Source organism: Pseudopipra pipra, chromosome 16 (genome assembly GCF_036250125.1).
Source record: "Pseudopipra pipra isolate bDixPip1 chromosome 16, bDixPip1.hap1, whole genome shotgun sequence".
Classification (NCBI taxonomy): Eukaryota; Metazoa; Chordata; class Aves; order Passeriformes; family Pipridae; genus Pseudopipra; species Pseudopipra pipra.
Genome location: NC_087564.1, coordinates 13,806,556 through 13,831,006, shown reverse-complemented (window position 1 = coordinate 13,831,006; position 24,451 = coordinate 13,806,556). Strand labels below are relative to the sequence as shown.

General features: G+C 39.6%; 1 protein-coding gene across 3 annotated transcripts in view; it reads right to left on the bottom strand.

The window, feature by feature from the left end:
* The window catches only part of USP22 (ubiquitin specific peptidase 22), a 95,246-nt gene that overhangs the window by 46,906 nt on the left and 23,889 nt on the right, over positions 1-24,451 (bottom strand). The window contains exons 1-4 of one of the 3 annotated variants that reach the window (XM_064673268.1): positions 14,494-14,615; positions 10,743-10,834; positions 2,996-3,109; positions 2,395-2,439 (exon numbers count right to left, since the gene is read on the bottom strand). In XM_064673268.1, the coding sequence (XP_064529338.1) occupies positions 2,395-2,439; positions 2,996-3,074 (124 nt within the window). In that variant the 5' untranslated portion in view covers positions 3,075-3,109; positions 10,743-10,834; positions 14,494-14,615. Of the gene's footprint in view, positions 1-2,394; positions 2,440-2,995; positions 3,110-10,742; positions 10,835-14,493; positions 14,627-24,451 lie in introns of those variants that run through there. The other 2 variants (XM_064673266.1, XM_064673267.1) reach the window with 2 other exon arrangements.

Below are 24,451 nucleotides of genomic sequence, written 5' to 3'. Positions count from 1 at the left end.
ATAAAAGGTTTAATAACACTCACAAGCATGCCAAAAACTCCAATATAAACTACCTTAAACAAAGATTTGCAAACCATGCACAGGTCACCATTTACAATTAAAGAAAAACAGCGTTAGAGAAGTGAAAATTAGTACTTTTTAGAATGATGCTATAAAATAGCCAAAGATTAAAGTAAGCATGTGAAATCTCCATCTAAGGAATTATTTTATTAGGTGAAATACTCAAATTGGCATTTCTCAGAGACTTCATCAGGGACATAGGGATGAGTAAAGGAAAAGGCAATAAAGGCTCTGGTTTATAGAAGTCACAATTTTGCAAGTAATCATCGTTTACTTTGTTAAACTTCAGCAAATTCCTCTTTTCCCCTCCCAAAAACCCAAACATTAACTAGAATGAAGGGCTCTGTGTATTCTCACCTCCCTCATTATTAGAGAATATTCAATACCAGAGGAAAAATAATGGTCAAGTTGCAACTTGTTCAGAGTTACATCATGTAACCCTGAACTACAGGCGGACACGTGAACTCATCACACTGGGAGTTAATACTACAAGAGTATGAAATGAATCTCATGATTATTTGGGGGTTTTCTTAAAAGTTTTTTTTCTCCAGGCATCATGTTGTTATGTGAGCATCTACTGAAGTATAAACTAGCACCCTTCAAGTACTGTGGATAGAAATTTGAAAATATACTGCATTTGCTCTTCAGTTTTTAAGACAATCTCAGTTTTTGCAGACTGGATTAACTTCTGAAGTTCTTTTGGCAACATGCTCTGAGGTAAATTAACTCTGTGGTAGAAATATAAACCCAAGACACTGAGTTTGGGGTTTGTACTCATCTTGACATTCAATCTGGAGAAAGAAGGGTTTCCATCCCTCTTTATATCTTTCAGATAACATGAGGGAGGGAGGGGATGGGTAGAAGCAATGGAGAAAGATGGAAAAAACCAAGACATAATTCTCCATTAGCTCTCCCATGTGTCTCCCTTTCTCATTCCTTACATAAATTTGTGAGGAAACACACATGATTTCACAGTGAAAAGCCACAAAACAGAAGAACCTGTGCTATGACTTTAAAGAAAAAATGTCTATACTGCATACTCTGGGAATTTAAAGTGGTGTTGTCTATTCCTTCACTTTATGTCTTCATTGGTCACCAGAGATTTGTTCTGCAGGGCCAGAAGATGCCATGTGCATATTTATACATATTTATACATATTTTTATACATACAAACATACACATATGTTGTATATATGTGAATATGCCATTCATGAGTCAGTTAACCTGCACAGAGGAGGTTTCCTGCCTGGCAGTTCCTCCTGGTGACTCTTCAACCTCCTCTGCACAACTCTGTGGTCCAAGATGACCAGATGAACAATCTTGTAGCTCTAACTACCCTGGAATTTAAGCTACAGGCTGATGGCCACTGCAGGACAAACTGCCTGCATCTCAGTCCAGAAGACACAAACATATTAATTGCTAAGGACAAAATAACTAAAAAATTAAGTCTTTAAATTTGCATATTTAAAAGTAAGGAACTGGTGGGGCTTCCTCTTCTATAGCATAGTGAAGATGTGTTATGTTGTTGCAGTTACAACAGTTTGAAGGGTTGGAAGGAGTTTCCAGAAGAGATGCTGAGCCTAAATGAAAGGTTTAGAAACATGTTTCCATTTTGTCTTGCTCTGAAAACTACTGCTTTGTGCTAAAGCATTTTAAGGTGTATTTGTTCTAGGACTCAGTGGCAGCCTCACTATTCTCCCTTCCTCTGGCTCAGTTCCCTCAAAACAGGGCACAAGCAGACAGCAGACTGGGAGGTGCAGTAGGAGGCAAGGTAAGGCAGCTATCTTTCGAGAGGCCATCAGGAAAGCTCTCGTTAATACGATGTTGGCTGCTATTTTTAAAATTGGAAATGAGGTTAAGAATGGTTTGAAGTCATATCAGCCCTGACTAAGGCTGTCACATTGAAACAGGATGCCATGGATTCCGTAGGAGACGTCACCAGACAGAAGTCATCTGTCTTCAAATACAGACTTTCCCACTTTAAGAAAACATCTCCCCAGAGGCCACTGGAAATGGAAGATGACAAGCTTTTAGAACTGATGCTTACAAACTACTCAGTTTAGCATAAATGATACCCCCTTTCCAAACAAACAAACAAACAAACAAACAAACAAAAAAGGAGAAAAGGTTTGTTTTGTAGTAGTTCTACCAAGGAAAGGGCACATGAAATCAAGTCTGCTGCAATTATTCAATCACTGGAACACATCCAAACAAGAGGAAAATGATTTGCACGATAAAACTGGCATTTTTAACTGTGATTCATGTCTAAAATGGCAGGATAATCAGCAAAGGGACGCTTGTTAGTGAGGTGCGTCGCCAGCCCACGCCTCTTACCTGTCATTGTACACTGGTAGTGAGAAACCACTGTTGGGGTGAAGGCTAAAAAAGAAAAAATTAGGGAAAGCAAACTGAATAAAACAAATGTGTGTACATATATTTGTGTGTAAATACTTCTACATAGACACTGTGCGTGTACCATGAAAGCACAGGTGTGTAAGTAAAGCTGGCAAGTTCTATTAAAAAAAAAAAATTAAAAAAAAAAAATCACACACAAGGGTGGCATTTCATGTGAGGGGAACAGATTTATTGCCTGTATCACGTAAATAAGCCTAAAGGAGCAGACTGTTACATTTGCTACCTAATACAGATCTGACTCTTGATTTTATGCAAGTTTTGCAGGATTAATGTTAGAATTTTATTATTATTTTTTTTTGCAATTAAAAATAAAGGTATTTTTGCTACAATTAGGTGTGGTGCACATGTTAAACCCACAGTCTGACTCCTGGAAAGTAACATCTAACATCTCTCTCCCAAGGCCTGCACTACTATCTCTGAAGAGCTCTTTCTTCCCCTTACTGTTTTTTTGCCACTGACAAATGGGAGGGACAGGTATGATTAAAAACAGAAACAAGAAATTCAGGCAGGAAAACCAAACCTTGTAATTTCCAAGCTTTTCGTTGTTCTTCTTTGGCAATTTGTTCCATGTCTTTGTCGTATATGTAATCTTGACACATAAAGCAGTATATACCCCCATACAAAAGGTCTATGGCTGCAAAACAGAAGGGAAGTCGGGGAGGAGGGAAAAAGATGTGAGTTCATAAACCAGAAGGCATTTTAAAGCAGGCTTCCAAGTCAGGCATTCTTTCTTCTAAGCAGTCCACAAAAAGAGAAAAATCTGTACCTTAGAATCTGGAAAGGGGGGGTGGAGAAAAAAAAAAGGAGAGAAAACCCCAGACATTTTTCCAGTTTTGTTACGAGTTATTCAGTTGCTTCTGGCACAGCAAGAAAACTGTGCAGGACAACAAAGCATCATCTGCCTTCAAGTTGTTTGTAATTCACAGTTTACCTTTCAAACATGTAAGTAACCAAGAGCCATCACGACAGTGACTGAACCACAACATGCAGAACTAGTAATGGAAGATTTGATATGCAAGTTTGAGCTGTCTTATCCTAAAACTTCAGTAATTTCTCTTTAAAGCCATTAGAATAACTAGAAAGCAACTATTTAAAATCCAAATGAAGGCTCAAACACAAGACAGCACTGAAAACTCAAAGACACTTGTCCAGGGGAATGGTTTTCCAGAATAGTTCATTCCACAGGTTACTTCTCTCTAATTTCTCGTTTCACTCACCCTTTTAGAATGGACAAATGAACAATGACCAACATTAAAAATACTTTTCTTACACCACCCTAAACAAAAGAAAGTTAAGAAACAAAATAAATCACCTAACCGAGAAATGTCATTTTGCTCCAACACACATCATGGAAGAAATAAGTGCAAAAACCAATCACAGCAAAATGCTGATTTTCACTACAGAGATACGGAAAAAAGCCACAATTAAAAAAACAAAAACCAACAAACAACCGGTGGGCACTAACAAATCCTTAGCCAGCTACTACAATACAATCTGCACCAGCAAACAGCTGAGAAACACATCCCCATTCTCCCCCAAGTGTACAGCCTCCATTTACTTTGCTTCCACATTCCTCTTATTCCTAGATAAACAGCATTATTAAAATAATCTCACTACAGTGGAAATTTGTTTTAAACACAGGAAACCATTACCACATTAGGTGGCCTGCAAGAAACAGCACTGAATTGCTCTGAAGTGCTAAATAAGCCAAAGCACATTCCAAGCAGCAGGAATTCTGCTGTGGATCTCAGCAGGCAAACACAGGTGAAGTCCCTGTGCTGCCCTGTTATGGGACAGTGCTCGTGGTGAGGTTTGGTAAAGTTCCTTTGTAACCCCATCTCCTCCATCCTTCACAGCCTCCACCCCCTCACAACTTGCTACCCCTCTCTCCTTTACTCCCATGCAACCTTTTTTTTTCCCCTCCTTCTCCTCTTTCAAAATCACTTTTTTAACGATTATGTCAAATCACTTGCTAATTCTCGTATTATGCAATAAATAACAATGATTTTAAACAGGTTTTTCACCTTGCTTATGTGTTTCATTCTTTTGTTTTGCCTGTTTGGACCACACTCAGTTTAGGGAAGAGCATAAAACTGTTTACAATATCTCATGTAAAGTCACAAAACCAGGATTTTCATTATCTTGTGTAATGTTCCAACACCAGAATTTTCACCTTGATACCCAGAGGACTTAATATTAACTCCTTTAGCAGAATATCCCAAAAGGAGACAACACTGAGCTGTGGTGGAGATCAGTAAAGAAACACTATGCAACTGAGGGGGTGATATATCACAAGCTACAGAGTATTACAGTTCTACAACATTTACTCCATTATCTATTGCATTACCAGTTCTGCACAGTTTTCTACAAAAAACTTGCTGAAACTCCAAAGTACTGGTCTTAAAACACAGAATCAAATATTATTCTCCATGCATTTTTTTAAAAGAGCCTACAAACAGCTCCCTCCCCTCCAAATAATAGAACAGGGCTGGCAGAATAGTAAATAAATACGCTGTGAGCACTAATAGTTTCAATCAGAACACACAGGCAGGGCTGTGCTCCGAGGATTCCTTTTCCTTTTCTTTCTGGATTTACATGCATGAGCAATGAAGTAGAGATGTCAAGACCAAAACCAGCAAGAGACCTCCTTCCACAAACCATTTGTTCAGAGCAGGAGGAATTTCTGGTGCTAAGAACCACAAGGTTTAACAGAAACACCGGCGCAGTCAAAGCCGTAATTGTCCCGCGCCTGATTAAGGGCTCTTGAGGAAATATCCTCTCTCCAGCACACTTATGGGAACAATACAGTTGTATATATGCCAACACTTGGAATGTCTTTTTAATGACTGCAGTGGGGTTTGGACAAATTACCTCAAGCACCAGTGACAAGGCGGCCACACAGGCCTGGTCACAGCACGAAGGAAGGGCAGGAGTTTCTCACGAAAGCCAGAAAGTGGCTGCTCAGGAAAAGAGTCCACCAGGAAAGCCTGCAAGTTAATTGTGTCAGACTAGTATAATTTGATTTCTTTTCCCTTGAAATACACTTCAACTTTTTTATTTTGGTCATCTTGAGGTGAAGAAGAATGGAGGAGCCAGTGAAGGGACTGTCTTACTGACAGAAAGTCTTCCAAGAACAATTCCTTTGCACTAAGTTACACCACACCAAAAGGACAAAAATCCACACAAAACTTCTCCAATCAAAGGATTGGGGGATCTCACTGTTACCAACAGGCTAAAACTTTTTTTTATTTATTTAAACTGCATTGTCATGAAGTTCTATCCCAAACTGAATCACCTGGCCAGAAAATTCTGCAAAAAACACTACGACAGTGAAGTGTGAGAATGCACATGGAACAAATGTCACCATTTCTGCTTGTGTTTGGGATCACAAAACTAACAAAAACGCCTCAAATTCATAAAAAGTTTGGGAAATACCAACCTAAAAACTATGCCCAGATGTTTCAGATGAATCCACTGCAAACTCTGCCATGATGCCCCACATTCCTACAATGAACATCTCTTTCAGGAGGCTCCTCCAAAAAGGCTGCTACTCCTACTTTCCAGCATCTTCTTTTCCTAACACTACCAACACCCTTCTCTCAGGAAGGTACAGGGGGATGAAATCACTCAACTTCAGTTTAAGCTTAATACACATACAGAATTGATTACCCTGGAAAAATAAAATATGCATTCAGTAGAAATATAATATTTTCTCTCGTAGAGAAGAACCAAAGTAAATTTAAAAGAATCACAGTGTCATTTTATGAAATTTGATCAATCTAGATTCCTCTTTCAGGAATTCAAAATACCTATTTGGGGATCACAGGCAAAGCAATTTAAGAATGAAAAGACATCTTGGAATGTAACGTGTTTCTTTGCTTTTATATCTTCTATGCTGACAACAGGCTGTCCTTCCTTTAAAGTCCAATCTCCTCCTACCTCTTCACATACAAAATTCTAAGCAACTGCAACACAAGAGAGGAATGAAAATATGTTTCACTTTTCATTTAAAATCAAGGCTATCAGCCTGGAGAAACAAGGAGGCATCACAGATGACCATGCAGGAATGAGAGCAACTTTATCAACTGGTACAACACCTCAGAGGTGGAAGTTTAAATCTGGCAGCAAAAGGTCTTTAAACTCTCCATCCAGGAGCCAAATGTTTTATTTAAGTCCAAGTGGTTTATTTTGCCAAATACATCCATTGATGTCCTTGTGAAAATGTTAAGAGACCGGAGATAATGGGAACATAACACATCTTATCCAGGTAAAAAACTTGTATGTTCAGGTGAACAGAACTGACTTTCATCAGTTGGAGGTGGGATACTTCACCATAATGTATGGCAGCATTCCATCAGATACAAGGTATTTGTGAATCATGTTTTGGTATCACCTCCCTTGGACCACTGGTTGCACTCAAGTAGAATAAAACATCCAGCAGCAACTCAGAATTCAGGTCAGTTTTTACCTATATTGAAATGAATTCCACTGTGAATTTCTGTGACTCAGTCTTGGCATATTATCAACCTCAAATCAACACACTCTTGTGTTCTATGCAAGTCACCCATATTTTGTTCAGCTTCTATAACAAAGGAGGCTAAATTGGTAATTCTTTGAGACTATTCTAATCCAACATCCTAAGCTAAATCACACACCCTGATTTCTCACCTTAAGTGTTAATCATTAAACCCATTCCAGCTAATTGGCTCAAGTTCCCAAGAAGTGATTTGCTAAACTTCAGCCAGCTCTCCACTGGTTCTTGTATCTGATCTATTAGCACAAAGCAGGGACCCAATTGCCTTCCTCAGGCTTCCCTGGCACCTGGAATCTGCACCACAGGTCACAATTCCTTAACTGGTAAGAAGGGAGGAAAAGGGGTGGAAGAAGGGCTAATCCTGCTAAATGGTGATCCAACCACTGAGAACTGCAGATATTTACTGTCGGGGAGGGGGGAATCAAACAAAAACAACCCCCAAACTTCCTTTTGTTATTAAAGATGCAGCCTCACATACCTGATCTTTTAATATACATTAAAAATTGTGGCCATAGTTAAGCATTATCCTTCCCTCTCACATTCAGTATCTAAGATAAAGGGTATTTTCTCCTAATACTCGAGATAAAACCATTCTATTCTGTAAGTACTTCAACTAAGTGTTTTTGTGGGCTGTGCCCTGCAGTCTCCAAGATGCCTACTGGCCCCATACAGATCTAGAATTTTAATGTTTAAACTTGATTTGCCTGCAATCCAAACATGGCAAGCACCCAACACTATCCTGCAAAAGCACTTGAAACAAGGAGCCAAATGGGCAGTCTCTGTGCTGTACACTTGCCTCCGTGATGGTTTAGAGTATCATCCTACATCTCCATGTTAATTCAAGCCAGGAAAGGTAAGATGAAGGAAAAACGTCCAATATCCCTATGGAATCTAAATATAAAAATGCTTTTAACTGTTAATTTAGGGGAACCACAGCGTGTCAAACCATTTTAGGTTAATTTGTTATGTGCAGAATATTAACTGCAGCTCCTTGACCCCATTCAGAAATATATGTATTGTACACACACACACACAATCTACATATGTGTCCATGCATCCAATATGCTAAAGAGGAGGCTGTAGCATTCCTATACTAAAGTTGCCCTATTATAAAATATATTTTATCTTTTGTCAGACTTCTTCCTCCCCTTCTCTGACCCTACAACCTTCCACAGTTCCCCTGTTTGCAGCAAACCTTTGAAAACTGAAAAGAATAAAATCCTCCGGTGTAAGCACCTCTTTTTGATCCCACAAAATATTATTCAGGTTTAAAGGAGAGACATTGTTAAACTGTGGGCAGAATCCCCAAATCACAATCACCAAGTCTGGAGCTGCTTCACATGATATGGTACAAACTTCTTACACTCATCTGTATATTCTCATTTGATCAGTAGTGGAGATTTACCTCAGAAACACTATTTTCAATAAAAGCAGCAGTAAGATCCAGAACTGCAAAGCAGTTTGTAGCTGGTTCTGAGGCAAGCAGATACATGCAGAGCTGGCAGTACACAGGTAAATATTCAGGAAGTTGGCTTTCTGAGGGCTAAGAATATTCCAGGTGTACAGAGAACTCTTTGGGAATCATTTCTGATGCTAAAAGGAGCTTTTGAGGGATGGCTGGCAGGAGTTCATCAATACCTGCACCCACCAGAAGACAACTTCAGTGAACAATCCTGCTGCCTCCTTACAAGTTTAGCCTGGCTCAAAGCCAGACTGTGCTAAGGCACAGGAATGCCACACTGGAATGTGCCTCACATAAGCAGATGAGAATTGCCCTGCAATGCTTTTCACAACATATCCCAGAACAGCAGATACTGTTAATGGCTATAAGGAGGTTTAAAGACATACCCTGTGACTGACCTGTATATCCAAAATGCCTTCCTCCTTTTCCTCCTCTTCCAATCAATCATCCTCCAGTTGACAAGGATATTATGTTGAAGTACAATACCTTCTGCTATCCAATTTCATCTCACTTGTACTGCTGCTGTCAATGAAGTTACTTAATTCACAGGGCTACCCAGCCCTCCTCCTCAGTGTAACTAACACCTCTGAACTTTGTGACCATCAGGAATTTCACACAGACACAATTCCTTCTCCTCAATTATCAGAAAACAGCAGCAAACCAAGACTGCTTCTACTAGTAAAGTCTGTGTGTTTTACACACTCTGCTTTCAGTTAATTCATCATCAACCTCCCTTTATCCTGCCTCTTATGCACCACAATTCTTGGATCAATCCCTGTCCCTTCTACCTCAAGTAATAATTTCCAGGGGGCCAAAATGTCAAATTCTTCACTAGATCCAGACAAATTAGATTCAGTGTATTTCCTGTTTTCTAAGAAAATCAGTTATGTTACAAAATAAGACATATTAGTCTGACACAATGCATCTCTGACAAAAGTACAGAACACTGTGTGCTGTTTTCCATTCACATTCATCTCCTCAACAGACTTTTCTCCACACCATCATCACCAAGTAAAGCACTGGAAGTCAAATCAAGAGGCTGGTAAAATGCCCAGATGACCTTTTCTACCCCTCTCTGAGCCTAGATATGAACAGAAAAACCAAACTGCTAGTCCAGCACAGCAACACACTGTGCTGGGCCCAGCTTTAACTGCCCCTTCCACACAGTGTAATGGAAGTCTTTGCTGTTTACAAAAGAACTGGCAGAATCAACACTATAGTCAATACCTTCCAACCCAAATGAAAACTAAACAAATTTTACTGTCATTCCTTTACAGAGGTGTTCTGTTTCTACATATTAAATTTCAGCAGACAGGTATGCACCAACAGCAGTAACCAGATTCTTTTCCTTTGACCAACTTTAAGTATAGAAACCAGCTTTTCTGTCATGTTTCCTCTGAAGCAGATGAAAAAAACTAGTTATTTGTTTCCTAGAGGAAGTAGAAGTTTTTCAAATGGTACCAAAAATCCTCAACCTAATCTGTGAGCATTATTGTCAGGCACACCCACCCAGTTCCTCTTATCACAAATGTATTTATTGGACTGAATCTCACATGAGCATATACTTAGAGAAAACAGTTCCTCAACAAATAGTTTGTGATCTAATAAATAATGAATGTACTCTAACAGGAGTAACTTTGAAGTGAACTTAAAAATGGAATGGTACTTCAGTCTTCCAACCACTTCTGGTTTAGTCTTTAAACTACTGAACCTCAGCCCTGCTAATTCACCTTCCTCTGCTCTTGAACTCCAGAATGAGGCCTTAGAGCAGACCAAGATCCAACCCAAACCTGCATCAGGTGCTGTTTCAGAGACATTATTCACGTGTTAAAAGTGCATCTCTAACAAAGACAAGCACAGCATGGACATGCATGAATTGCCTCCTCACCAGGAGTTTAAATAGCTCTACAGAGAGCTTTGATATCATAATTAACTAATCTAACCCAGAATGGTTATCTGAAACAGACTTTCCTAAACCTTATACCAGTGACTTTTCTTGCAGCTAAGTGTGTGTGTATAAAAAAAAAGTAGAGGAAAACTCCCAAGAAAGGTATATAAATAATCCACTCTCAAAATCATCAATTCTGTTTTCTCACATGATATTCTCCCCCCACCCCACAAAAATTTTTCATCATTATGTAACAGAAAATATTCACTCAGAGAGAACACTAAAACATCATTTGGTGCCTGCCCAGGATTTTATAGTCCCAACCAGGAAAACTGATAAAATAATCACTGCTACGGTTTTGAGATGAACTTTATAGCACCAACCTCTCTTCTCTTTTAGAGCTACTGTTCACAGTCATCTTCCTGCTCCTGCTACTCTGGGACTAAGTTACTGTGTATTTTCCTTCATTGAGCAGCTGTAGAAGAGATAAGGAAGGAAGAGACCATCAATTTTTACAAGGACAGAAACCACCAGCAGATTCCCCAGATGCTGAACCTGATTTGGAAGGATTACCTAGGAAGATGACAGAGTATGCTGGTGGCACACATTCAGTTAGAGTAATTAAAAAAAAAACCTCCAGAAGGATTTCAAGTTATTTAGCAAATAGGCAACACCAGCAAGAGTGGAACTCCAATCACTGTCAATTAGGTAGGAGACAAGCAGCAATTACCACTTGGAGAAGAAGTTTTGGAGCCACTGAGTTTAACTCCTAAGTAACAACATCAGCTCAGTGTTGAACAGCATATTAAGAACCACAAAACAGAAGTCATGGAAGTATTAACTAAGAATACAAGTCATTAGTATAGCAAACTGCCTAAATCCAGAGTAGTCACCACGGATGGACACGTTAGAACTAAAATATGAAGAGGATGTTGAGAATCATAAAAGAGTTTCAGTAAGAAAAGCTAAAAATAGTTCAGGATCCTACACGTGGGGAAAAGGAAACATCTGACAGCATCAAAAAGATCAGGAATCCCAGAAGAGCTCCATAAGGATTTTTTCCTCACTGTTTCACAATTCCACACAAAAGAAACAGAGCCCAGTGGGAATATCAGCCTATCCCAGTGATTGACTAACAGAGACTGTGCAATGCAGAGATTTAAAAAAAGCAGCTCCTGTAGATGGATCTTACTTCACCTCCCTGTCACCCACATCCACAACTCAAGGAATACATTAAGCACAATATGATTAATATACACTGAACAGGGAGGCAGAGGCAGAGCACAGGTATCACTGTAAGGTCAGAGTGGGAGTGTCTAATTTAGATTGTTCAGGGATGCAGAGAAAACAAGGGATGTACTTTAAAAACAGTCTGGAATATGATGCTGAAGCCTCCTGGAACATATAGCAGAGAGCTGCAAACACACCACTTCCATGCTCAGACAGCTGTTACAGCTGAAATCTCTGGCATTTCTTACAACTGTGATCAAGTGTGCAGCTCCTGCTTGTCTCCATGGAGACTGATGTTGGCTCAGCAAAAAGTCACCAAGTGCTTTAAAATAATTCCTGTTCATTTTGAAATTTCAAAGCACTTAACTTGTTTTTGCCCATCAGATGTTATTTCCCCAACTAAAATTGCTGCAGGAGAAGCAACCAAAAGCACTAGCAAAACGACAAATATTTTTACAGCTCATTTCACATGCAGCTGGAAATTAAACACCAAAACATATATTAAAAAAAAAAAAAAGAAGATAAAAAGGAAGCTCCAAAACTAGAAATCAGTCAACGTGTTCAACCTTCACATCATGTGTATTTGTGCACCAAGTAAGTTATATTTAGCTGCAAAAGAATCCTTTCTGGGATAACACAGTATTGTATTCTACACTTTGGCTTGTATAATTAACTCTTGCCCTTTTTATGTAAAGACTGTTCCTTTTGGGAACTACCTTATCTGACACAGTCCTAAATGTCCAGTGCCATGACAATAACTACAACAATCCTTAACCAAGAGCATCTTCACAGAACCTCCCTCCTCTGCCCAGTTTTGGTTTCCTTTAAAGAAACAGAAGATAATTCACTACAGCAGACAACAGCAAATTCTACCTTGCACACAAATTAACTTGAATTTAAGCTTCCCAAATACATAAACAGCAGCTGACGACACGGGCAACTATAAAGCTTTTTTAAAAGGTTCTCCATAAATATGGTAAGTTTAGTGGTAAAAATATTACAGTGTTTACAAAGTGTCCACAGACAAACAGGCAAATACTGTCAACAGTCTCAATTTAGCACAGTATTTTTTTAAACCTTAAATCTGGCCAAAAACTTACATTAGCACAAAGGGTTGTTTTATATATACATGTGTGTATATATATATATATGGCCCTTTACCAGAAATCCATCGAGTTTACCTCGAGTAATTTGAACTTCTGCGTTGGTAAAGCTTCCAAAATAATTTCCTCTAATCAACTGACTTTTAAAGCTCTTTGAAATTAAACTCTCAGAAAAGCAATAAAAAGATGCCATACAGGGTTGGGTTGGTTTTTCTCAGTTTTGGAAGAACAGCTGAGGTTGGCAGGGACCTCTGAGGTCACCTTGTCCAGCCCCTGCTCCAGCAGGGCCATCCAGAGCAGGCTGCCCAGGCCCACGTCCAAATAATATTCAAGGATCGACACTCCACAACCTCTTGGGGCAACTTGTTCCAGCCCTTGCTCACCCTCACAGCAAAAACATGTCGTGTGATGATCAGACAGAGTCTCCAGTATTTCATCTTGTCCTCACTGCCTCTTGTACAATCACCAGACATTGCTAAAAAGAGCCCGACCCCACCTTTTTTAACCACTCTTTCAGATATTTGCCCCACTGCTGAGGTTCCCTGAGCCATCTCTCCTGGGAGCTGAACAGCCCCAGTGCTCCCAGCCACACCATTATGGACATTCAGTACTATTTTCCAGTATTCTGTTTTTCAAGATATTCACAAATTTAAACTATACCACTATGGAGCCTAACTTTTTTCTTTCTCGACACATATGGAGGAAGAAACTATAACGATCTGCTGGTTTAAATCATCTTTTCCATAAATAGTAAATTTACACGCCTGTTTCTTAAGCACAGAGTACACAGACAGCACTGTTGGCCTTCTGGAGCATCTCTGTCTTCATGGAAAATAAAGGCAGTTTGTTCCATAAGCACTTAGGATAACTTAAATTAAGAATGGTGGCCACACTGGTCAAAAGAAAATTTATGTCATGATGTAATGCTTTTTTTTTTTTTCCTGTTTCTTATATCACTACAAACAATAATGTACTTTAATTTGAAGAAAAATTTAGTTGCACACCAAGCAAAATTGTGCACATCCATATTGATGCAACCGGAATTTTAAGATAAAATTATCAGGATTTTGCATTATAACTCTAAAATGTTCTAAACTATAGACAATAGGTAATTTAAAACAAAACTGAATGCTTTTGGTTTTGAACATTACGTAGCAGAAAAAGCTGACAGAACAGAAGAATTTGCTGGCATTTTACCAAAGTTTGAGATGGTTGAGGGAAAGGTGCTCCATATCAATTAAACTGCTTTCTTATTACTTAGGTTATTGACCCCACTGGAAAAAAGGCAACACAGAAAAATGAAGAAAAAAACCTCAACAAAACTCCAAAACTTCAAAAGTTTAAATAATTCTGATTGCTACTTGATTAGTCTTCTTTGTGATCAGAATGACTGGTTTTTCCTCAGCAAGAAAAAAAGTGAACATGACCTCCTGAAAATAAAGTTTACTGAAATAAATGTTCTAGTTCCAGGCACTAAACCCACCATTTTTAACACTTAAAGAAAAAAAACCCCAACCCTCTGCCTCCTCACATTTTTACTAATTTTCCTATACATGATGTTAATTCATAAATAAAAGGTACTAAAGAGTAATAACTAAGGTTTTAAGCTGTGAACAAAAAACAGTGATGCAATAAAAGCTCATGCACCAAGTTTAAAATAACGCCACTAAACTAACCCAAAGCACCAATAAAATGATCTCCCTGCCTAACAAGGTAGCTACAAGGAAATGTCACCTGGGACTGACAGGGATAACACAGGGACTTACAAAGCACCAGCGGGTTCAGCAGGGTGAGAACTTACCTAAATTGTGTCGCTTTGTCTTCGCGTGCTCGTGAATATGTTTCTTTGTAAAACAGCCAAAGAAGACACAGTAGAGGCAAGAGTGGAGTCTGTTCAGGTGGGCACCACACATATGACAAATGCACGACTTTGCCTGAAATGGCAAAACAGACACAGAATGTGAGTGACAGAAACTCATTTCCCAGCCGCGCTCTCTGGACGCAGATCTCCCTGCCACCTTTCACTCGGTGCCTTCGGAACGCTGCAGACCAGCAGGGAAACAGTTATTATCCCCACAGGAGAAAACCATCAATTGGACATATCAACAGAAAAAACTCTTCCCTTTGTCCAAAACATTCCCAAACCTTGATAGGGAACTCATTAGGAGCAGACGACAGTCAACTCGCTCGCAGCTCTCAGCCCGTAGTTAATGAACACTTCAAGCAGGGTTAGCAGGCACTGCTGCTAAAATACACCAATAATTCTACTGTGTCCTCACTCCACACAGGCATTCCTGCTCCCACACCAACCATGTATCAGCAGAATGACCTGCAAAGCCACGTACAAGCCAGGAGAAAGATGTGTGTGAAATGAACCTGCTGCTCCTCTGCGATTAAACTGTTCCAGCTCCTCCACCAAGCTCATCCTGTGCCACACAGACATTCCTGCTGGTACAAAACCTCTGGGCACTATGGCTAGTGTAGCATGGGATAAAATCCCACCAGGATGCTGATAACCAGGGGAGTGAGGTCTGGATCCACCTGCTCTTGCTCAGGTCTTTGGAACTGCCCCCCACCCACAGTCCCTACCCTGCAGCAATGGGCCCCTTGGCTGAGCTGGTTCAGCTGCCAACCTGGGAGGTAAAGACAGACTCACACTAAGCTTTGGTCAAGTTAGCAAATTTAGGGGGACTGGGGAGATGGAGAAGATTCAGATGAACACCAGAGCCCAGGGAAAGCCACCCAGCAGGGAGGGAAAAGGGGTGACGAGGCAGGAATTAGGGTGGTGGAACCACAGCAAGATCCGTTTTCACAGCACCGACCTCCTCGATCCACTCAAAAGCTGTGACACAACTTGAACAGTAAAATGCACGTGGGTATATGACATTCCATTTATCTGCTGGGAAATGCTGCCAGATCCAGCCATTAGGTTACTCCATACTGGTCCACAAAACAGTGGCACAGCATCAAATCCACACCAGTCAGAGTTACAGAAGTCGCCTTTGCCCCTCTCAGACTGGCTTTGAACAGGGAGAGGAACACGACGTGCTGACAATTCCCCAAAACAACCCAGACTGAGGAGGTGGGTGATGAAAGTTGCTGTGATTCACTGGAAATTTATATGCACATGTGCCTGACGTGATAACAATACATTTTAACAAGTAGGCCTTAAGAACAAAAAAGTAATTAGAAGGTTAAATACACTTTCTGACTCTTAATCGTATTTGAAGCACCCTAAGCCAACAATACCCAAACCCTTCTCCCAGCATTAAACTCAGGTACTTCAACAAATTATTTTTAAAAGTACTCTGTCTAGCAAAAGATTGGAGAGAGTTTGAGGATAAGTCTTTTGCTCGACCACACCAATAACAATAATTCAGGTCCAATACCATCTGACTGGAAGATACAGACAGGAGAAATTCATTCACAGTAAATTCATTTTTCATCTCAGACAAAATTAGTTGCATTCAGACATATGTTTAACTGAACTTCTGTAACAGCTCAGAGCTACAAAGAACATATAGAGATACACCTCATTTTACAGACTAATCTGAAATTACTATTTCTTTGCTTGTCAATACAGAAGTAGCCCTTTTCTCTTCATATTAAAAATAAGAATTAAATCACTAAAATCCTAAGCTATCATCTAACCCAGGCAGTGCATTTCATCAAAAACAGCCCACAAACTTCTTCAGTAATATTTGCCCAGTCTGCCACGACTTAAAATTAGTGCAGAATAAATGATGCACAATCCTGTTCTCTAGTCTGGCATTTTTCTCTCAGAATACTTCTGGCTTTTAAAAAAAAAAAAAATATCAAAGCAGCTTGCAATATGTTGCACCATGTAAATTATTTTAAAGCTTCTACAAATTAAGACTTAAATCCTGAAATCTCACATGTTGTGTATTCAAAGTTCTCCTAAGTTGTTAGGGGAAAATGTTGAATCGAACTCCACACACCTACAGAAAGAAATATTTTAAAGTAGGGCCAAAAAAAATTCACCACCACCACAATTTCCATCTTTAGAAAAATGCTGCAGAACTGTCAAACTGTTGCCTAACGGCCGCTCTTTGGCTGCAAAAGCTAAATAGGCTCAGCCTATCTGTTAAGATTGCTGCTATGACAACAACAACTCCTGCAACCAGCTATTTTACTGAGCCAGCTAAAAATAAATCTTTTAGCATTAAATGTATTGTAAACAGATGACATAACAAGCATGTAAAAGCTGATCATTTTAGGCTGAAAGGCAGAAAATTCATATCTTAAGAGTTTTTATTGCAAGGAAAAATTAAGATAAACTGAAGAACATAAAAAAAAAAGAAATCTAGTGGTAAGTTAAAAAGAAGTTCAATCACTTCTTTAAAGGAAGCTATTTTATCCATATCCTCTATTTGTTCAGTATGGCTCAAGATGGTTTTTCTAAAACTGTAAGAAAATGAGGTTAAAAGACGACAGAGTGAGGAAAGAAATCAATATCAAAAGGCATCGTGGCTATTCTTAACCAGATTAGCTGTCTCCTTTTCATCTGTCTGTGCTTTTAAACAATTTGCTAAGTTAAAACAAAGCTGCCACCCTCCCACCCCACCCCAAATAATCAAATTACTTTGTTTCATAATACTCCCACCCCTGCTCACATCTCTTGAGGCTACAATCTAAGATGAAACAGAATACTGCAAATGAGTAATCGGAATTACTTGGACCCACAAAGTCACAAGCTTGCTTTAAAACAAGACAACTTTTTTAAATGCAAGTTGGGTCTTTCTTACGGGTCTGGACGCTTTAGGGAAGTCAGGCAGCATCTCAGCTGCAGAATCAACTTCTCAGTCATTCCTTCTCTGTGGTATGTCCTCGAAGATGCAAGAACATCCTTTCCTTATCCTAAGTCATAAATGTAGTCTCTCTCTTCCTCCACACCCTCTCCCATTATTATTCTGCTCTCTACTCCCTTCTCTCCTGTATTCTTCTCACCCTCAAGTACCCCACTCTCTATCTTTCACCCTATTCTCTCTCCCCACACATTCAATCCCTCACTTTATGTCCCCAGCCAGCCTTCCTTCAGTCCATACTGAACCTTTACCCTTTAATTTTGCTCTGATATTCCAACAAACCACACACAGAAACCAGAAGAGGCCCTGAGCATTTCCTTTCTGGAAGACGAAAATCAGCTTTTTAAATGATAGAAAAATGGAAAGAATGGCACTTCTGGTAGTTCTGAGGGAATGAACAACATCACAGAATCTGCTGAGTTGGAAGGGACCCACAAGGCTCAAGTCCAACTGTTAGATATCCCAATTCCCTCTACTGACCTCCTTTATTGCTACCAGTGGTAACTCACAGGCCCAGACCCTCAGCAGCAGTTCTATACCCTCTATAAAGAAGGTTTACACAGCCCAGCAAATGAGGGTGTAAACACTAGTGCACAACACACACAAGGGAATTAGTTGTCATCGCCTGTAAGACAAGTCAGGAGTCCACCCCTAAAACACTGCTCTTCATGCTGTTAACAGCCATGATGAAATGAGTTAAAAAACAAAGCAGCAGGCATCACTAGGTCAAAAACCAGACTGCTGGCACTCCAAGTCTTCCCAAATTGTCAGAACAGCTTATTACTATTTTACCATCCTTCCATCAAAACAGCAGTGGGGAAAATGAACACATCCCGCTGGTGTTTCGGCCTTGCACTTCCCTGTCCAACAGCTCCTGCCCTCCTGTCCTGGGCCAGCTCAGGCTCCACCTAAAGCAAGAAAGTCACACTGGGCAGGAGCATTAGTTGCTCCAAAACCCCACAAACCTGTTTCAACCTCTGGCTCCTCCAACCAACAAAAGGCAATGGAAATAAACTATCCCTACAAAGCAAACAGTGCAGAGAAAGTTAAGAGGAATCCAGTGACCTGAGCTACTGCAAACTATCCCCCCACATTTCCAGCTATTTTAGAAGTAGCTTTAGAAGCTCAACTTTTATTTAATCGTACATGAGAAGAAAAAAAACTTTTTACAAGTTTTCCACTGTGGTACTTTGGAGTCCTGCCTCTTATGCTCACACTAAATATATCAAAGCACTTTCAGAGCAGAGCAGTTTTTAGCTACAAGCTCATAAGCCGGAGACCTCCTACCTTTCACAGTCTGCAAACCACATTCACCACAAAGGTTCAGGGGAAAAGATGATCTAGGTAACACTAACAAGACAGTGGGAGGCTTGGGAGGTTAAAAGATCATAAGGAAGGTGTTGCCACACTGTACAAGTTCACAAGTAATCAAAAGAAGCAGATTCTTAAGGCAGTCTTAAAACAAACACACTAGTTATGGATCCCTGCAAGCGTCTGATCAGGTACAAATTCACAATATTAAAAAGAAAAAGCTTCCCAATACAAATCTGATTCTATTTCCTCACTTTTTAAAGCAAGCTTTTGTGTAAAAGGAAGTTTAGACACATCAGAAACAAGAAGAGAAAGTTGGTTTTGTTTGTTGTTTTTTTTTTTTTAATATGGTATAATCATTACTTAAAGTTTTTGGTGGGTACATTTAATTTTTCAGCTCTAAACCACGCCTAACTCTTCAGAAAGAACTTTAATCTCAGTCTACACAGAAGAAGATGTTTGTTGGGTAGCTCTAAATATGCCTACCCAGAGCATACAGCTGCATGTGGGGAATTCTGCCTGCATGTCTGTACCTAAACCAGAAGAGTCCAAGACTGAAACTTTTCAGATATGAAGTGCAAATTCCCTCACTGGGCCAAGATCAAGACATTGAAGGAAAACTTAACCATTCCCTGACACATTCAGAGTTCCAAGCCTTAATATTCACATTTCAGGTACAGTCAATCCCCTCTGTTCGTTTTGCCTCTTCCATTCCCCTTGCTGTCTTTAGATCACAGCTTGGGCACAGAGTTTTATTTTAATTCTTATCCATTCCTGTTGCAACCAATTCTTGCCCAGATGTAAAGCAGGCACAGCAGCTCATGTTGAGTGATGAACAGTGTGCTTCCCTTAGCCTATTTTTCAGAAGAAGAAAGGACAGAATCACAAAAGGTCACATAACCCACCACTGCTTCTTTCCCTGCTCAAGGTGGAGCCCCCATGGCTATTTCAACAGTGGAGTTTCTTCTGCCTTGTGGGAGGAGAAAGTCAGTATTAAAGCACAGCTGACAGGATTTATTACTCTCGAGTACTTTGTACCTCAAGAGTAACAAATTTAGGTCAAATCTGCCTCACAACACTTCCATCACTCGTTATTCTACATTTACTTTCTGAGGCTGGTCTGCCACAAATCCATCAGCCATCAGCACAGGGGAGGGGATATTCCAGAAACTGAAATAATTAAAACTTCAAAGCCATGCTCTCAGGTTTGAAGAAACAAAAAGAGGTAATTGATTCTCCAGTTCTCCATGGTATGGTATATAAATCACTCCTCCACACGCTGATAGGATGATTCAGAGTGACTCTGAGTCAGTGCACTGCTCTGACACATCAGCTTTAAATAATTAAAAAAATCAACTCAGGTATTGTTCACTCGCTTCCTGCAACCGAGTCTTAATTATGATCCTGTCCGATTGGAAATGTCATTTATGTTTTTAAAAGAACATGCCCTCAATATTGTCAATTTTATTTTCAGACCCACTAAGGAGTATTAGTAAAGCTTTTATTAGCACAAGCAAAACTGTGCATTAGGTACAGAACTAAGTGTTCAGAAAGTCACCTTAAAAAAAAAAAAAACCAAACCCAAAGCCAAGTGCAGGTAACTTCTTAAACTGGGTTATTCTAAATGTTTGTTTAGACAGCAGTAGCTCAAAAAAAAAGGCAGAGAGAAGATGTCTATCTACACTGCTCTCCAAGTCTGAACAGGACACTTGGCTCTGACCATCTGTTTGAAGTTTGGAGACATATATCACAATTTATAATTAAAGATGAAATAGCCCAAGTTGTTAAATAACATCACAGTTCTCAAATGGAGTAAATAAAAATATACCATTATGACCATGTGAGCAGCTTGCTGCTGATTCCAGTGAGCCCTACTTTTCTGCCTGTAAGTGAAAAAACTGTGAAAGAGGAACTGAACATGCTAGAAAGCAACTTGAGGAAACTTTCTCCTTTCAGAGAGGCATTGTATGGATGGACAACTTTGAGCACATTTTTCTGCATTCGCTCTGAAACGAAGACATGTTATTAAATGAGAATCACGTGGTAGCCAAAGTCTATCCAAGCTCTGAAAGCATAACTTTGGTTCAAGAGCTCTTCTCAAGATAGCACTGCAAGTCCATCTACAACTATAGAATTATATCTTGTAGTGAACAGAAATACAGAGCAGGTATCACTCCAACTCTCTCTCCAGATTTCATCCCTGCTCTCCTTACTGTGGATGATGGGTCATGTCAAGAGATGAACAGTAAATCAGATTAATTTTTTTTTTATTTTTTTCCAATTTTTGTTTTACACAAAATTCCACAACAGGTTCAAGGCTGAAATGAAACTTGAGAGGAAGAGCTGCACAATTTAAAAGACAGATAACGGGAGCTAGAGGAGAAAATAGAAGGATACTCTAAAAACGTAATTTTGCTTTTCCCATATACAGCCACAGTAGTAAAAAGTTGTATTTCAACAAGAACAAAGCAATTCTCTGGAATTCAAATGACTATGCTGAGAGTGCTTATTTGCTTCTCCTTTAGTAGGTGCTCATCCCCACCACCAGCATTTACAAACCTAAATGATTTCTGGAGTACTCTATAAAAGATGCATTTAAGGGCCTATTGTGTTTTTAAACCATTTAAATAATGGATCTTATTCAAACTAAAGCACATGTCCTATAGTGAGATCCTTTTAACAGTGGGAAGGCTATTTGCCTTGTGAAAACACATAAGCTGCTTAAGGTTCAAATGCATGGCTCTTTCCCTGGATATATATATTGCACTGATACCTTGTATGTGTTGATTTTTATCTATTTCCTGCAATGCACCACTGCAGCAGCGAATTCCACATGAGAGCAAGGGGCTTGCCAAGACCGCAGCAGTGTGGGCTCAGATCTAGCACAGAATCCATTCCTTCACCTCAGCAAATGGTGGAAGTGTTTTTAAATGTCCCATTAGGTAAGGGATCGATCTCATCTGTGAGCACACGACTTGGGAAACAAGTCAAGGAATAAGCTGAACAGCCAAACCTGCCTGAAGCTGCAAGAGAGTCTTATTAAACCCGGCCCATGCTGCAGAGATTGCATTTTGCCCTGCATAAAACTAAGAAATGGGATTCTTCATACAAAACCAGGTATGTTCTTGGGAAGTTTGCCACAGGACTTCGATGGAAAGACTCCAGACAGCTTCCTTACAGAAAGAAAAGAAAAAAGAAACTCCAGGATACACATAGGATCAAAGTCCGAACAAATCCTACAGGCTCATTTCAAAAAGCACAGATAATCCAGCTATCTTTTCTTTAACTACTCTGAGATGTCCATAAAAATATGGGAATTTAATTAGTCCCCATCAAAGTCAAAGCAATTCCTCTAGTAGGAAAGATGGATGGGATGATGCTACAGCACAGATTCTCCATGGCATGACTTATTTATGGGACAAAAACTCACAGGATAAAAGACAACTAGTGGAAAATGAACAGTAACAGTGACAGAGGGCATCTATTAGTGACTATCTGATCTCTAAGGCCCTTTCCAACCCAAGTCAATCTATGATGTAAAAAACCTCAATACCACTCTGAATAGGGCAGATCCATTGTTGAGCGGAACCAAAAAGCACTGGTCTGGTTGAAAACATTTCTGCTTTTAAAAGCTTCCAATGAGTTATGCACCATATTGTCAAAACTTATTTGAGTTCTTATACATGACATTTTTATATTTACTGTAGCAAAACAAGCCAACGTGTAGTACAGAAATTAAACCCCACTGCTTACAACTCTGACAACTGTGGGTTTCAATGATGATAACAGAACAAAAAAGGCAAACTCTTCTTGCCATAAGAACAAAATTTCCTCTTTGTCTAACAGGAGCTGAAGACAAGTTCTAGTCCTTTCACAGTGTCTACAAGAAAAAACCATTACAAAACAGAATATTTCCTCTTAAAAATAGGCCATAAAAATGTGGTGACACAGAAAAGACCATTAACCCCTCAGTCTAAACCATGGAACATGTCTCCATCACGGAACAAGTGCACCCTCAAACAACAGTGCCATCACCAGATGAAGCATGAAATTGCCTAAAAGGTTGCCCAGAGAAGCTGTGGCTGCCCCATCCCTGGAAGTGTCCAAGGCCAGGTTGGACGAAGCTTGGAGCAATTTGGGATACTGGGAGGTGCCCCTGCCCATGGCAGGGGGGTGGAACAAGATGAGCTTTAAGTTCTCTTCCAACCCAAACCATTCCATGACTCTCTCTATTCAATGAAAATGAAACTATAATGGACAAACTAGAAATGTTGCTTGCCTAGTTCCACTTGTGATATTAAGACATCAGCATCTGAGGGCATGTTTATGTCCAGGAATACTCCAAGCCAACCTGTATGTTGCTGCCAGAGAGCGAAAGCAAATTCTCAGTGTGCTTGCACAGAACATGCTTTGATATCTAGTAAGCTGAAGCTTTGCATTTCCTCATACCTCAGTACAAAACAAATTAATAATTCATGTCACTACAGCTAAATACGAGGTCTTTCATTCACTAGAAAACTTTCATGCACATTTGCAAGCCTAAAGTTATGGAGATAAGACAGAGGTGGTCAGGACTGCAATTCACCCTTCAGAAGAAATGAGTCAGACAGATGGATATTCTAAACTCTAAAGACAGGCAGGTCAGCATAGAAAAAACATTATTAAAGCAATATGAACATAAAATATGTTCTGGAAGAGAAAAGGAGCCTAGATTTCTCACATTGGTAAGATGAATGAAGATATCTTCAGAAAAAAAAAAAATCAACTGGGAAATAAGCATTTTCATGCCAAAAATTTACTCCTTTATCCATTTAGAGTTTGCTAATTGCTGGAGTCCCACAGAATAATCATTAATCACAAAGTGTGCAGGGAAGTGGGCGATAGATTCTTAGCAAAGAGCTTCTGGCTTTATCCACAGAATGTACAGCCAACTAATATGTTTTAACACTTCGTGATGTATTTAGAACATGAACTTGTTCTGCAAAATGAGTGCATTTTACCCTCCCTCTCAGAGGAATGAACTGGGGGTTCTGGTAAACTGTGATTTGCCTCTCAAGATGAGGGCACTAGAAATTCTAGCTCCTGTTGTTCAGCAGACCTTGGGGAACAGGTGCTTTCCGAGAAGAGAAATTTGGGATCACCAAAATAGAACCAACCTGCCCCACTAATGTCAGGACTGCTAAACACACCACTTGGTTATTACTTGATTTAACAAAGTTTCAGCTATAACCTTTCCCAGAGAAGTGTAGGATGACAACCCTGCAGGAGTTTTTGTTTCTATCCTCACTGCAGTTTGTTGACTACATCTGAGGAGATCTTCTCAGACTCTGTTTTATCCCCAGCAATATCCAAACACTCAACAACACTTTGTTGGTTTGTTTTTTTCTCTAATGTACTAATCAGGAGCGTTAAGTAAAAATCCATATATTCCCTTCTCACAGCTGCCTGTAGGCCATTAACAGATCACAGTTCATGTATTAGTGTCATTGCCTAGTTCAGAAGACCTAAACAGACAAATTTCTGAATTATATTAGCTAAAGGAGTGCTAGAAGGGGAAGTTGTGTTTGTTGTTGGCTTTTTTATTAGGTCACATGCAAGAGTTTGCCCCTTTTTAATAGTGTA